Source organism: Hyperoodon ampullatus (assembly GCF_949752795.1).
Source record: "Hyperoodon ampullatus genome assembly, chromosome: 12".
NCBI lineage: Eukaryota > Metazoa > Chordata > Mammalia > Artiodactyla > Ziphiidae > Hyperoodon > Hyperoodon ampullatus.
This window is the reverse complement of record NC_136925.1, coordinates 10,935,527-10,951,279: the sequence shown is the minus strand read 5'-3', so window position 1 is coordinate 10,951,279 and position 15,753 is coordinate 10,935,527. Positions and strand designations below refer to the sequence as shown.

General features: G+C 40.7%; 1 protein-coding gene across 4 annotated transcripts in view; it reads left to right on the top strand.

Moving 5' to 3' along the window:
- SMAP1 (small ArfGAP 1) overlaps window positions 1-15,753 on the top strand; it is a 163,113-nt gene that overhangs the window by 78,897 nt on the left and 68,463 nt on the right. For 3 of the 4 annotated variants that reach the window (XM_079716955.1, XM_079716956.1, XM_079716958.1), the window contains one exon: window positions 8,905-8,980. The exons of the other annotated variant lie outside the window; for it this stretch is intronic. In XM_079716955.1, coding sequence (XP_079573081.1) covers window positions 8,905-8,980 — 76 coding nt within the window. The remainder of the gene's footprint in view (window positions 1-8,904; window positions 8,981-15,753) is intronic. 4 annotated transcript variants of the gene reach the window in all.

The following is a 15,753-nucleotide window of genomic DNA, read 5'->3' as shown; positions in this document are numbered from 1 at the left end:
GTGATAGAAAAATGCTTGCTGAAGTTGTGTATACCTAGGGCAGTGGTCCTGTATTCTTTTTTAAAATAAATTTATTTATTTTTGGCCTTGGGTCTTCATTGCTGTGCATGGGCTTTCTCATTGTGGAGAGAGGGGGCTACTCTTCGCTTCAGTGCATGGGCACTCTTCTCATTGCGGGGGCTTCTCATTGCGGAGCATGGGCTCTAGGCGTGTGGGCTTCAGTAGTTGTGGCACGCGGGCTCAGTAGTTGTGGCTCGCGGGCTCTAGAGCGCAGGCTCAGTAGTTGTGGCACACGGGCTCAGTTGCTCTGTGGCATGTGGGATCTTCCAGGACCCGGGCTCGAACCAGTGTCCCCTGCATTGGCAGGCAGATTCTTAACCACTGAGCCACCAGAGAAGTCCCTGGTCCTGTATTCTTTTTTGGGGTCTTACTGAGAATCTTGGGAATGCTGTTCTCCTTCTCCTCTGGAAAGTGAGGGCGTAGGGCGGAACCCTGAGGAAGAGAGCGTGGTGGAAGGAGATACCACAGAGCAAACTGTGTTCCAGGTGGTTGTTACCACTGCTTGCTCGTTGTATTAGGTTACTCCTTTTTCTGTTTCTCACCCCCGAGCCTGAGTTAACATATAAAATCCCTCAGATTGAAGAATCTCCCTTGTCTGGAAGTTTGTGTATATGTGTGTTTGTGTGTGTGTGTGTGGGGGGTTGGTTTGGTTTGAATTGGGTTTTTTGGACTTCTCTTGAACGTTAAGAGGGTAAATTACTTGAGGTTCTTCAGATTTGGGGTAGTGTCCTTTATGTGGTATCTGGTGGATGAATGTGGCTTCCAAGGTATTTAACTCATCCCCATGATGCCGTGTTACTTTGACAAAGCCCTGAAGGTATTCAGGGGAGGACAGGACCTAGGTGTCCTCTTACACTGCCCTCTTCTGTGTACCATTTGGTACATATTGGTAGGAATTCTGTTTCTTAAGTAATTACCATCCGTTTTATGGTGAACGTAATAGAAGTAAAGGATTAGTGAGATGGTGAGTTCTTTTTTCTGGTGTTTTTTGCTATGTCCTTAAATGTTTGGTCCTTGTCTAAACATTTCAGGAGAGATGAGATTTTTGTAGTGAATTGATTGGTGTCTGGTATCAGTAAGTCCTTGACCTTTGACACAGTGAGGCTGTGGCATTGGAAACAACTGCAGTAGCTTTCCTGCTCAGCGAGGGTTTGCTGTGTGCCAAGCCCTCCCTGACTCTGGCACTTCATGTACATTGGCTTTCTACATTTTCAGAGCAGCTCAGAGAGAGCGTAATATGTTTATTCTTGGCAGGCGAGAGGGTCGGGTTCTCAAAGAGCTGCTAGGAAACTTCCCAAAGCCTCCAGACTTCCCTCGTGTAAGGATGCTTGGATATTATTATACTGAATGATGGTAGTCTGAGTGAAATCAGTGTTGTCACATTTGAGTCCGGGTGAGTGGCTTTTAAAAATAGATAGGCGTATAGCTTGGGGCTCTTTGCAGCTAAGACCATAAGGTCTAGGTGAAAATGTCAGTTTTTGAGTACCTGGTATGATTCAGGTCAGGCTCTTAGCTAATGTGTGTCTTTGCTACTGTTTAGCTCAAGCATGTGTGTTTGATTTTTCAAACTAAATGTTACTTGTAAAACGTTTGCAGATTATGGTCATGTTCATATGAGGTGTTGACCTCTTGCTGTTTACAGAAAGATAACAACCTAAGGTTGTCAGAAACTAAAGAGGGATTTTGTCTAAAGACATTTGAGATAGATGACTACTAATGATAAGAGTATAAGATGACATCTCTTGGACCAAGAGACCAGCTTCTATATCTTACGTAATACTAGAGTCTTCAAAAATGTTTTTTACCAAAAAAAACATGGTTCTGAAGAACCTAGGGTCAGGACAGGAATAAAGACGCAGACGTGGAGAATGGACTTGAGGACGTGGGGAGGGGGAAGTGTAAGCTGTGACGAAGTGAGAGAGTGGCATGGACATGTATACACTACCAAATATAAAATAGATAGCTAGTGGGAAGCAGCCACATAGCACAGGGAGATCGGCTCGCATAGCACAGGGAGATCAGCACAGGGAGATGAGCTCGGTGCTTTGTGACCACCTATAGGTGTGGGATGGTGAGGGTGGGAGGGAGGGAGATGCAAGAGGGAGGGGATATGGGGATATATGTGTATGTATAGTTGATTCACTTCGTTATAAAGCAGAAACCAACACACCATTGTAAAGCAATTATACTCCAACAAAGATGTTAAAAATGTTTTTTACCTTAGTTATTACAGCTACGTCACTTTTATCCCTTCTTTTAATTATGAAACACTGTGATTTGGAGCTATTATTAGGGAGACTATTAAACCAGTCCCCTTTTCTTCTTTATTTCATCCATCATTCTAAAGCTCAGCGCTCTTTGAGAAGCCTAACGTCTCTGCACTTTTACTGATTTAAATATAGTTGTCCCATCCTTAGAGGCAAGTAAAACTCACATAATATGGGACCTCACTGCATTCCTAACAAGACTTGTTACTTTTTAAAAGCTTTGCAGTTTACAAAAGTTAGGCAGACGCTGCTGTGAAAGTGTAATTTTTCATGTGGCGTGTGGTTAATTCTACGCGGCATGTACGAGTGCATGACAGGCGATAAAGCTTTACATTATAGCTTTTCATTAGGATCTTTCATCTTATCTGAAAACTTTAATTACCTCAGTTCCATGAGTTCTGGTGTGCACCAGAGCTAATCAGCGGTGCTTCTCCTTGGAGCTTTTGAAAATTTTAGGGCTATCCGTGTTGTGTGTCTGGAACTGGAACATTTTGTTCTTGGGAATAGATATTAATTTGTATTTTAAGTGGCATGTTTAAAGAAAGGAAAAATCTTAAAATACAAATAAATACATGTGAAAAGATAAAACACATGGTGATGTGAACATTTTTCTGGACTTCTGTAGTGCTTGCTGTCTGTTAGTTTTGAGGATTGGGACAGTGAAGGGTGCCGTGCTGAATGTTTTGTGACCAAAGGCGTGGGGGGTATTCTGGGGTATTCCGTTGTTTGTGTACTAAATCCCAAATCAGCCAGCTAAACTTGCGTTGTTGTTGGTATATTCCTTACCTTGATTTGCTGAAAATATTACTGTTCTATTTCTTTTTGGGGGGAGGAGTCGTATTATTGATCTCTGTCAATAATAAGTCCTTTTGTCTCAAATGGCACCTGGATGCTGGACAGTGAAGATAAGTATTCCCTGATCTTCAAATTTATTGGTTCTTCTGTTGCTGCTTCTCATTTGCTCCTCTGTTTAAAGTTGATGACAGGCGTGCCGTCTTGGCCTTGACTCGGCAGTTTTCTGTTTCCTCCTCTGCTGTGGGCCCTGCGTTGAAAAGAGCTGCCTGTCAGAGCACGGCGATGGATAGTAAGAGCTGAGGGTTAAACATTAGTCACTCTGCCCCCCACTGCTCTTAGGTCTTGCCACACACTAGCGTGTTGAATCCTGCGAGGTGAGTCTTGGTGTTATCGCCATTTTAAAGGTGAGGCAACTGACACCAAGTTATACAGAAATAAAAGCTAACTTCATTTACTGAATGCTTACTGTTTGTGAGGTACTATGCTGAGGGCTTTATCTATATTATCCCCAAAACTGTCAACAACTTGGTCAGATATGGAGTATTATTGTCGTTTTCACTACTGGTACCAGAAATGAGGGTGTGCATTGGAGACCATGTTCTTTGAGAATTAGTGCTATAATCAGCATATAATGCAAAATTATTGTCAAGTTTCCCTTGAAAATCCCTTACATTGTCTACAGTGGCAGTTTGCAGACACAGAGACCCTCTCTAAATCCAACTGGGCTGTTCTTGGCCCACTAGAGTTGGAATAGAATTCAAGCATCAGCGACTACAGGCCCATGAGCCAGCTCCTGTTTTTGTAAATAAAGTTTTATTAGAACATATCCATACCCATCCATTTATCAGTTTTCTGTGGCTACTTTGGAGCTACAAATATAGAAGTGAGTAGTTGCAGCATAGACCAACTGACCCACAGAACCTAAAATATTTACTATATGGCCCTTTAAGAAAAAGTTTGCTGACCCCGGGAATAAATCAGCGTTTCTTTAGGTGAATTAACAGTGAAGAATTGGCTTGCTTTTGGGACGTTTTACAAAAATACATGAGGACCATGTGATACATTCTTTTTTTTTTTTTTTTTTAAAGAAATGCTGAGCTAGTGTATTTGCCTCACTTCTTCCTGACAGTGACTCATTCATCTTTTAAAATATTTTCACAATCTTCTACCTATCTATTTTGGTGATTTCCAGACACCTCAGTATCTGTACAGGATTCAGTTAAAAGTCTCGCTTCCTTCAGGAAGCTTTCCGCCTATTTCTCTCTGCTCTAGTCTTCTATAGTCCCATGTTTTACTGACTTACTATTTTACAGTTTCACGTATCAGTGCTTGACTTTCCACTATAAAGGCCAGCAGGGCAGGAAATCCAACCTAATAAATATGCCACTCTCAATTATCTCTTTGGTTTGATCACATTTTAAGACAAACACTTCATACAAAATAAATGAAAATAATAAAAACTAGATGTATACATATATTCTGATTATATTTCCATAACATAGTGTGAAGAGTCCAAACTCTAGAGTCAGGCATACCTTGATTTGAATCCTAGCCCTAGCACCACATGTGATACATTCTTGACCTAAGAAGCCGTGTAGGGCCTGAGAGCATCCAAGGATATGGCATGTTCCCTGAATCACAGTTCTTCTCAGGTGACTCCATTGAGTTTTAAAAGTTCACTTTGTGGTGTGCTTTGTTTGTTTTTTAAAAAGCAATGTTTTATGTTAATAATGAGGAATATCCTAGTACGTTGTCCTGTCTTGATGCTTTAATTTTTTTATGTCCTTGAAAAACAGATCAACTTTCATCTCATATAAGTTTTTAAAATTACTTACTGCTTAGATAATTTCTGAGAGGGTTTTTAAAAAAAAATCATAAACAGTAACCAGACTCAGCTATATTTGAATTATTTATTTAAAATACACTAAGTATAAATTAAGATTTCACGGATATCTGTCATTTCTGAAAATTCACACAACATATCATTTCATCAGATGTTAGTATTGTTTTTCACTCCAAAAGATTGTATACTTAAAATGTTTGCCTTTTTCAAATTCGGTATTTATAAAACCATCATAGTTTTCAATATTTTAGTTTTACAATGGTGGTTAAATTATTTTATATGCTTTATTTTTAATCTTAATGATTAGTTTCCTAAAACTAAATTTTGGTCATAAACAACAATCTTTCCTTTGTCATAAACATTTCATAAATGAGAGTATTAAAATCTTTCCAGGCTTTAATATGTAGTACACTTGAGGGACTTCCCTGGTGGTCCAGTGGCTAAGACCCCGCGCTCCCAATGCAGGGGACCCGGGTTCGATCTCTGTTCCGGGAACTAGATCCCACGTGCATGCCGCAACTAAGAGTCCACATGCTGCAACTAAGACCCAGTGCAGCCAAAATAAATGAGTAAATATTTTAAAAATATGTACACTTTAAACAATATCCAAAATAGACTGTTGTTTCTATCTTTAAGGAGGAAAAATATCAGTGTTGTTCATCTCCCAGATATTTAAACATAAAAATTATACTTTAAGAATTTAGGGGCTTCCCTGGTGGCACAGTGGTTGAGAATCTGCCTGCCAATGCAGGGGACATGGGTTCGAGCCCTGGTCTGGGAAGATCCCACATGCTGCGGAGCAACTAGGCCCGTGAGCCACAACTACTGAGCCTGCGTGTCTGGAGCCTGTGTTCTGCAACAAGAGAGGCCGTGATAGTGAGAGGCCTGCACACTGTGATGAAGAGTGGCCCCTGGGCTTCCCTGGTGGCGCAGTGGTTGAGAGTCCGCCTGCTGATGCAGGGACACGGGTTTGTGCCCCAGTCTGGGAAGATCCCACATGCCGCGGAGCGGCTAGGCTCGTGAGCCATGGCCGCTGAGCCTGCGCGTCCGGAGCCTGTGCTCCGCAATGGGAGAGGCCACAACAGTGAGAGGCCCGTGTACCACAAAAACAAAACAAAACAAAACAAAAAAAAGAGTGGCCCCCACTTGCCGCAACTAGAGGAAGCCCTTGTACAGAAACGAAGACCCAACACAGCCAAAAATAAATAAATAAATAAATTAAAAAAAAAAGAATTTAGATTTCCAAATTTTTCTTAGTTAAGAAATAACTATATGCATATTATATGTAATATTTATATCTAGAAATAAATATAATTACTTTAAAAAAAATAGTATACAATTTTTAAAAACAGTAAACATATTTCCTATCATCTAGAGTGGAAATGACATCAGTCTAAGTAAATTCTGTTTTCTCTTCCCTGTTGTGGTGGTAAATAGTTGTCTCTGCAGTGAAAGTTGCTCAATACACCGCATTCACACACCTCATCCAAAGGGCCTGTTTTTTTTGATTGTTTCATTTTTTCCTGTTAGAAAAATAGAATAATGTAATATTGAACATGGATTTACAGTCATGTGCAAACTTAACATTTGGCTTATTTACATGTGAAATAGTTGGAATAAATAACATTCTTGCATTTTATGAAAATCTTGGGATGTTTTGGTAATTTTTTGGTACTGGCTGCCAGAATGTTCACATATCTAAATAAATAATCAGCCTCTGACAGCTCTGGGGCCTTTCACTTGAAAGAGTCTGCAAGGCTACCTTGAATGTAAAAGGCACTCTCCACATTTAACCTTCTTCTCTAGATTTGAAAGCATTTATTATCATTAGCAGAAATAAATGACTGATTCACAAATGAACTTGTGATGACCAGTAACATTCTGAAAAAAATGGAAGTCAGACATTCTGGTTTCGAATCATCACAACTCTCCGTTCCTTGTACTGTGGAATCCCAGAGAACTTCTTAAACTTTCTCTGCCTGGTTTTAGTTGTAAAATGGCACCTACCTCATAGTTTACGAGGACAGAAGGAGATAAAGTACCTTTCACGTACTCAATTTATAAAAATCCATCTTTAAAAATGGCTTTCAGTTATTCAGCTTACTTAATAAATTGAACGTTTAGATTTTCTGCCTTACTTGCCCTCCCTGGCCCCCTTGGAGTGCTTTCTTTTAATACCCACTGTATAGTGGTCTGTCAACTCTTTCTGTTACCTATGGCCTCAACTGTCAATTTAAAGAGCTTTTATTTATTTCTAATAAGGAGCTTTTGACTGAAAATGTATTGTTTTACTGCTTCAGGTAACTTTTCTTTGAACAGGATGTCTTAACCTGGGGATCCACAGAGAGATTGTATTTCAGTGTAATTCATTTCCTTTGTAATTCTGCGTATTTTATTTTATGCATTTATTTTAAGGGTTTTTTTTTAAGTGCATTCCTTTTTCAAAAAAATTAATTTATATTTTGGCTGCGCCGGGTCTTCGTTGCTATGTGTGAGCTTTCACTAGTTGTGGTGAGCAGGGGCTACTCTTCGTTGTGGTGTGTGGGCTTCTCATTGCGGTGGCTTCTTGTTGCGGAGCATGGGCTCTAGGGGTGCTGGCTTCAGTAGTTGTGGCACATGGGCTCAGAAGTTGTGGCTCGCGGGCTCTAGAGCACAGGCTCAGTAGTTGTGGTGCACGGGCTTAGTTGCTCCATGGCATGTGGGAACTTCCCGGAGCAGGGCTTGAACCTGTGTCCCCTGCATTGGCAGGTGGATTCTTAACCACTGCGCCACCAGGGAAGTCCCTTTTTTTTAAGGCTTTTATTTGTTTTTATTAAGTCAGTGCCCAATTTATACTATTTTATGCATTTAAAAGCACTATCTCCACAGGCTTTACTTGACTATCAAAGAGGTTCATGGTACTAAAAAATTAAAAAGTTACGAATCCCTGATGGAAGAAGTCCCATTTTAGTACAATATGGTAAAGCCATGGTTGTTGGACTGCTAAGAGAAGTCATCTCTGTAAGGTGACTCAGGGCTATTGGATCCCACTAGAAGTAACTCACCTATCAACAGGTAGGGCTGGTCCCCCCAACTTCAGAAAATTGAATAGTTCTCACCTTGGTTTTAGCTTCTTGACTTCTCCGTTTCTAGAAGCTTTGCAGGAAAAAAAATAGCCACTGTTCTTCTAATATACAGAGAATCTTCTCTGATACAATCAGAGGCAGCCATGTGTGGTGGAAGGGACATAAGTATTGAAATCACAATTGTTTAATCTTTCCAAGTTGCTGATTCTTCATCTATGATGTGGAAATTATAATATGCACATTACAGTGTTGAGGAAGGATTAAAGGAAAAAACTATGGACAGGGACTTCCCTGGTGGCACAGTGGTTAAGAATCCACCTGCCAATGCAGGGGACATGGTTTGAGCCCTGGTCCGGGAAGATCCCACATGCCAAGGAGCAATTGAGCCCGTGCTCCACAATGAAGAGAAGCCCCCGCTTGCTGCAACTAGAGAAAGCCCGCACGCAGCAACGAAGACCCAGCACAGCCAAAAAAAAAACTATGGACAGTGCACAGCACACAGTGTCTGGTACGCTGTGGTTACTGCATGGGCGTTAGTTCCTTTACTTACACTGAGAATCTAAAATGAACATTAAGTGAATTTAGAGCCGAGTCAGGGTAGAGGGCTGTGGAGCGTGGTGGAACTGAGAAATATGGTTACTTACTTTTCTTTTTAGAATCAGGTTGAGTGGGGAAAATTTCCTGAAAGAGATAGACTCTTTGGCAGAAAGAAAAGTAGGTTGCAGAATTTAGTTGCAGAAATAGTGTGTGAGTAAAATACAGACTGGAGAGTAGGAAAATTGAATTTAAAGTCTAGGCTTTGTGGAGACGAATGAATCAAGGGGAGCGTACATGTCACTGAACTCGTGCTTTTCCTTAAGTTATCTGTTTTCAGAGCAGTGGAATTTTTCATCAGAGATAAATATGAAAAGAAGAAATACTACGATAAAAATGCTATAGCTATTACAAATGTAAGTAAAATCTTCATCTCTATTGCCAATTGATGCTTGTTGAGTAGATCTGGAACTTTTAACATACGATACAGCTCTGTTTATTTATTGTAAAAATGTGCTAGTTACATACTTAAAAATTTTGAATATTGGAAGTTTTTGTCACATAATGTTAATGAGCTTTCACAAAGCAGAACCCTTGATTCAGAAAGGAGCATATTCTATGTAAGAGTCTAATAACTGCTTAAATGGCATTTAATTAAGTTAATTTTATGAAATTTGCAAAAAGATAAAGTCACTAATTGAAAAATGGAGGAGAGATCATTATTTTTACTAGATTCGGGAAATGAATGAAAAAGGAAAATCTGTCTTCTTTTAAGGGCTTTGGTGGATCTGTCCAGATATAAGTTTATTAAAACATGGCATTTTAATTGGTTATTATCAAGTATTATCAAGTAATAGTTGAGACCTTACTGTAGTGATCAAATATGTAATGTCACTGATCCTTTTTAAGTTTTTCTTTTCTGATTAAATTTTCCTATCCCAGTTAAATGCTGTTTAAGGCTAATTATCTTTATTGCTGCAGTCATTTTTTAAGTCTTTGATTCCTAGATTAATAATAAAGCTATAAGCCAGTTAATTGTGTGGCTAGTTCATCTGTCAGGCAATTTAGAGACAATAATTTCCTCTCATTTTGCATATAAGCTGGTTTTCCTTTTCAGTCCATATGGAGAAGCAGTATACTAAACACTTCAACCAAATACGAACAAAGTAAGGATATTGTAATACATGGTCTCTGACCATTAAAAAAAATCTTTTAAAACAATGTCTAAAGTATGATTAATGTATATTTTGGAGCAAAGGTACCCTTGATAGAGTTTAGGCTGCATTTACGGTGGGTGTAGGAGAGGAAATCTCTTGAAAGATCAGTAAAAATTGACAGTACTGGGAGTGATGCTTAGCACATCCATGAGATTAAGTTTACTTACAGCATTGTGGGGGGAAAAGGACAAACTTTAAAGCATAAGTAATATATTTTCATATGAAATTTTAAGAAATCATTTTCAAATACGGAGTGTGTAAACCAGGGGTGGGAATTTTGGTGGCCATCTTAGAATTCTCCTGCCACGGGGACGCAGAATGGGTCGGCCCTCCCTGGTGTTCCTTAATGAATGAGTGATAGGGGACATTTGAAACACTGAGTGCAGAACTTGTCCTGTCTGTGCGCCCCTCACTCCCCGTTAAGTAGCGGTGCAACACAGCTGGCGACGCCGATCAGGTGAGTCCTTAGGAGATCTAGCAGGTGTCGAGCAGATGAGGTTGAGCTCTGCCATATTGTTTGCCCTTTTCCAGCAGCACCTTTTCTCTGTTCCCCTCCCCGCTCGCTCTTCCTCTTCCCCCCCTCCCCTGCCTCTTCTTTCCCTCCCCCGACCCCCTCCCTTCCCCCACCACGTACTTCCATCCTCACGTGATTCATTTGCTATTATAATCATCAAAAAGAAAATCTGTTGCACCAGGAAAATATATAGGTAACCCTAACTATTTAACCCTTACCCCTGACTGGCTCCGTTTTGTCTTGGAAAAACAGCTAATAGTGGTTGGGAGTTGGTAGCTGTAAAATGAGCGCTCACTTGTTCTTGTTTCAGTTTATCTTACATATTTCTTGCCTCCTTTGCCACGTCTCATCCCTCACAAGTAACCTCTTGAACTCAGTTTGAGTACATGCTTGACTCTGCATCGCACAAAGGTTTTAATTCTCCAGTCTGAATTTCACATGAAATTACTATTCCAATCAGTTGCCATATAATTGAGTATTATATAAAAGTTTAAAACCAGGAAAACTTTCACTTATTTTGTTTTATATGTGTGTATGTATATACGTATGTACACACATATATGTATAAAGACTAGTGTTTAGTACAACAAAAGTAAAATTAAATCCATTATTTCAACTTAGAAACTGTGGAAACAATGTTTCTGTACTGTATTATAATAAAAGAGCTAGCACTAGTAATTTCATTAAGCTCTGTTTACAGTTAACTGGTGATTATATAATTCATTAAGATAAATGAGCAATAATTTTAAGACAGTGTGAATTGCAATAAATTTTAAGATGTCCTTCCTGATAGGGATGAGAAACTTAGACGATGAATGATCAGGTGGTGATGTACGATGACCCTGAAATAGCAGTTTCAAGTTGGGCTTTTGTTTTTACTCCTTTTTGTTACAATTTTAGTTTCCTCTTCTGTGGAATAGGGATGATCATGGTATCTACTTTTGATAGTATTCTTACGGGAGTTAAATAAGGTAGGGCCTGCTGCATTTCTGTTGAGTGCCTGGCACATGAGCGCTTAATAACTAGAAGCTCCTGGGAGGAGCGCCTGGCGGGGAGGGAGGGGGGCAGGAGCACAGGGGTCCAAGCGCAGGGGCGGAGAAGGGTCAGAATGGCCACAGTCACACGCTGCCGAGAGGCTGTGTCTCCGTTGGCACCATTGACTTGAGTTCTGTTGGATTAATACTGCCACAGTTTAGTCAGCCCTTTTTAAATTATGGGCTGCCAGGCGACTGATGTGGCAATTAAAGGACTTCTATTTGAAATTTCTCCAGAATTCTGCATTTCTTAGTGACATCCAATGATTTTAAAGTTAGCATATTAAAATTCAGGCTGCTTCTACATATCTGGTGGCTATGGTTACTTAGTTAAGCTTGTCAAAAACTCTTGTAACTCTTCTACTGATGAGTTTAATTGATGGTTTCTTTTGTATGACTTTAGTTCAGTAAATGTATTTTCAGCTTTTGTACCTAACACATACCATGGAAGGTAATTTGCTTTGGAAACTATATTTTTTAAATGATTTCTCAAATCCTGAAAAAGTTAAGCTTCACAGTATATTGAAAGGTCATGAGACAGCCCATTTGAGAACTGCTGTGATAAAATCTTCACTTGGAAAATATATTCAAGAATTTCCAAAATGGGTTTGAAGTGATGTATTGCTTGCAGTGAATCCATAAGGTATTTTTCAGCATTTTGGAGCACCAGATTTTTATTATAACATTATTCTGTCAAAAAGGGTGAGAGAGGGCTTCCCTGGTGGCGCAGTGGTTGAGAGTCCGCCTGCCGATGCAGGGGACACGGGTTCGTGCCCCAATCCGGGAAGATCCCACATGCCGTGGAGCGGCTGGGCCCGTGAGCCATGGCTGCTGAGCCTGCGCGTCCGGAGCCTGTGCTCCGCAACGGGAGAGGCCACAACAGTGAGAGGCCCGCGTACCGCAAAAAAAAAAAAAAAAAAAAAAGGTGAGAGAGTAAAAAGAAAAAATCATCAAGAAAATAATGTGATCTTTTCTTGAAAAGATAGATGAGCATTTTGCCTTACTACCTTCAAATAATCGTACTGGTATTTTTAGAATACTTGATACTTTTTCACCTTATCCTGGAACGTGGTAGTTGGAAACCTATTTTACCAGGTCAGTTTTCCTTTTGCAGTAGGTGCTTTTGTACACTTGGATTGCTCTGGGAGTTTCTTCGGTGGTGGCCTAGAGAAGAACCTCTGGTCTTAAGAATAATTGAAGGGAGGACATTAGCTCCTATTCCCGAAGGAGATCTTTACTGGGTTCCCACTGTGTGTTCTCTCATGGCTGGGGGTGGGGGAGAGAAGGGTGGGGAATAGAGGGACAGTCAAACATGACGACTGCCTTTGCCAGCGCCGCCAATTCCCAGCGTCATTTTCAAGGTCAAAGTCTTGTCCTCTCTCTCTATAAAAGTACTGGAATCCAGTGAAATGGAATTATCATCTAGTTACAAAATAAATTCTGAATTTGACAATGAGTGTATTATTGGGTTGGCCAAAAAGTGCCTTCGGTTTTTAAGTAAAAATAAAAGACACATTTGTCATTTTCACCAAGAACTTTATTGAACAACGTATTCACCCTTCTGTTCCACTACCTTCTGCCATTTTTTAGGCAACTTCATAATTCCATCTTCCCAAAAACTTTTTATCTTTTTGAGCAAAGGACTGTTCCAGATGCCTTTTACAGTCTTCCAGGGAATTGATTTTTTCCATTAAGAGAATTCTGTAAAGACCGAAATAAATGGAAATCTGAATGTTCAATGTCTGGTGAACACAGCAGATGAATCAGAACTTCCTAGCCAAGCTATAACAGTTTTTGCCTGGTCATCAAAGAGACATGTGGTCTTGTGTTATCCTGGTGGAAGATTATGCGTTTTCTGCTGACTAATTCTGGACGCTTTTCGTCAAGTGCTGCTTTCAGTTGGTCTAATTGGGAGCAGTACTTGTTGGAATGATTCGTTTGGTTTTCTGGAAGGAGCTCATTATAGAGGACTCCCTTCCAGTCCCACCATAAACACAACATCACCTTCTTTGGATGAAGACTGGCCTTTGATGTGGTTGGTGGTGGTTCATTTCCCTTGCCCCACGCTCTCTTCCATTCCACATTATTGTACAGTATCCACTTTTCATCGCCCATCACAATTTGTTTTAAAAACGGAACATTTTCATTACATTTCAGTAGGGAATGGCATGCAGAAATATGGTCACGAAGGTTTTCTTCCATTAACTTACGTGGAACCCAAGCATCAAAGCGATGAACATAACCAAGCTGGTGCAGATGATTTTCAACACTTGATCTGGATATTCTGAGTATGTTGGCTGTCTCCCACGTGGTATAATGTTGGTTGTTCTCAATTAATGTCTCGATTTGATTGCTGTCAACTTCAACTGGTCTACACAACCGTGGAGCATCGTCCAGTGAGAAATCTCCAGCATGAAATTTCACAAACCACTTTTTTGACATGTTCAGTCAGTCACAGCACCTTCTCCATACACTGCACAAATCTTTTTTTGTGTTTCAGTTGCGTTTTCACCTTTCTTGAAATAATAAAGCATAATGTGCCGAAAATGATGCTTTTTTTCTTCTATCTTCAGTATTAAAATGGTTATGCAAAAGTTCACCAATTTTGATGTTTTTTTAAATGCACACTGATGTGACAGCTGTCAGAGTACAATCTAACAAAATTGTTTTGAATGAAGTTAAAGGCAACTAAGTGCTACTAGAGCCATCTTGCAGAAAAAACTGAACGAATCTTTTGGCCAACCCAATAGATAACTTCCATGAGATTTCAGAGAAGTATGTGAGCAAGCCAGTGCCCTTTCAGAGGACAGTGACAACTGCTGCCGTGGGGCCTCCTTTTGGTTGTGCCTCTGAGATGCTCTCATCCTCCTGTTTCCTTTTTGTCAATTAAAAAAAAATTTATTGAGACCTGTTGAATGCCACATGCTGGAGATGGTGAACAGAATAGAAACAACGTCTGTCTCAGAGAACTTCAGATGAACGAAGAATACCGATAAGGAATCGCCTCTGTACTGGACATCACGTGATCATGTCTGTCAGAGGGAAGCGTTGTAGGAGACTGGAGGATGAAGGGACACTTCCTGGAGGAGGCCATGTCAGGACGGGTGGGACCCGCTGGGAGCATGGGTGCTTCCCGCAGAGGAAGCAGCAGGAGCAGAGACCCCTGGAGGCTGGGGCAGAGACTGGAGCGCTGGCACCAGAGGAGTCGCGTGTGGCTAGACGCCTGGTCGCAGGTCAGGGAAGGAGGGGACAGGCAGAGGACCTGTGGTCTAGTTAAGGGGTTTAGACTCTGGCCTCGTATAATGTGTGTGAACTGTTCAAGCCTCCTAAGTAGGGCTAGGTGGTGATCACCTTTGCATCTGCTATCGTCACAGTTTGCAGAAGAGCAAGACTTGGGCAAGGAGACCCTTGAGGAGTGCTAATCCAGGTGCTGGAGGCCGGTGGGTTCCTGCTGGTGGTTAGTGCAGGTGTGGTGGGCGGCGCTTTTGAGAGATTTGGAAGGAACACACAGCGCCTGGTTGTTCTTGCCTCTGCGTTTTTTTCTTTCCTCCTCCCACCTGCCTTTTGCTTCTCCCCCATCTCTCTGTTCTGCCGTGTCTCTTGCTTCCAGCCGAAGCAAGACGTGTAGACTCCACTTCTTCATTCCTTGCTCGCGTGACGGAGCTTACCCTGCTCATCGACTTTTAAAAAAATCAATGTTACTGAGGTAGAATTTACATACAATAAAAGGCAGACAGTTCAAGTTATAGTTCAGTGAGTTTTGGAAAATAAATACTCTGTGTAACCACGACCACAGTTGATGGGCGTGTAGACCCTTTCACCCTTTCACTCCAGAAGGTTGCTTTGTGCCCCTGGCCTCCCACCCCTGGCCCAGGCAGCCGCTGATCTGCTCTTTACCACGGTAGATTGTACTTGTCTCTGCTGGAGCTTCATATGAATGGTATCATACCCTGTTTACCCTTTGGTGTCTGGGTTCTTTCAGCATGTTTCTGAAATTCACCCCTGATTTCATGTGTACTATTAGACCATCCCTTTTTTATTGGCCAATAGTAGTTTGATTTATGGGTACACCAGTCTGTTCACATTGACCTGTGGATTTGTCTGTTGACTTTTCAGATGTGTTTCCTACTGAACAAGCATCTCTGTTTCTTCCTAGCTGGAACGTAGTATTAATGCTTTTTTATTTTTGCATTAAAATGCTTTGTTAAATGACTGATATTTATTGAATAGTTTTATGTTGCTCCTTCTGAATTTTAAAAGTGGCCAAATCAGTTTATCATCCTCTGGAAGGGAGAACAAGCACTTTTACAGTGAATTACGTTGAATTAGTAACACTCGACATATTAAGTGTCCCTATTCCTCTCTTACATTTTTATGTTCAGCTTTTACATGAATTTGGGCAAAAGTGGTCTCTATGATACAGG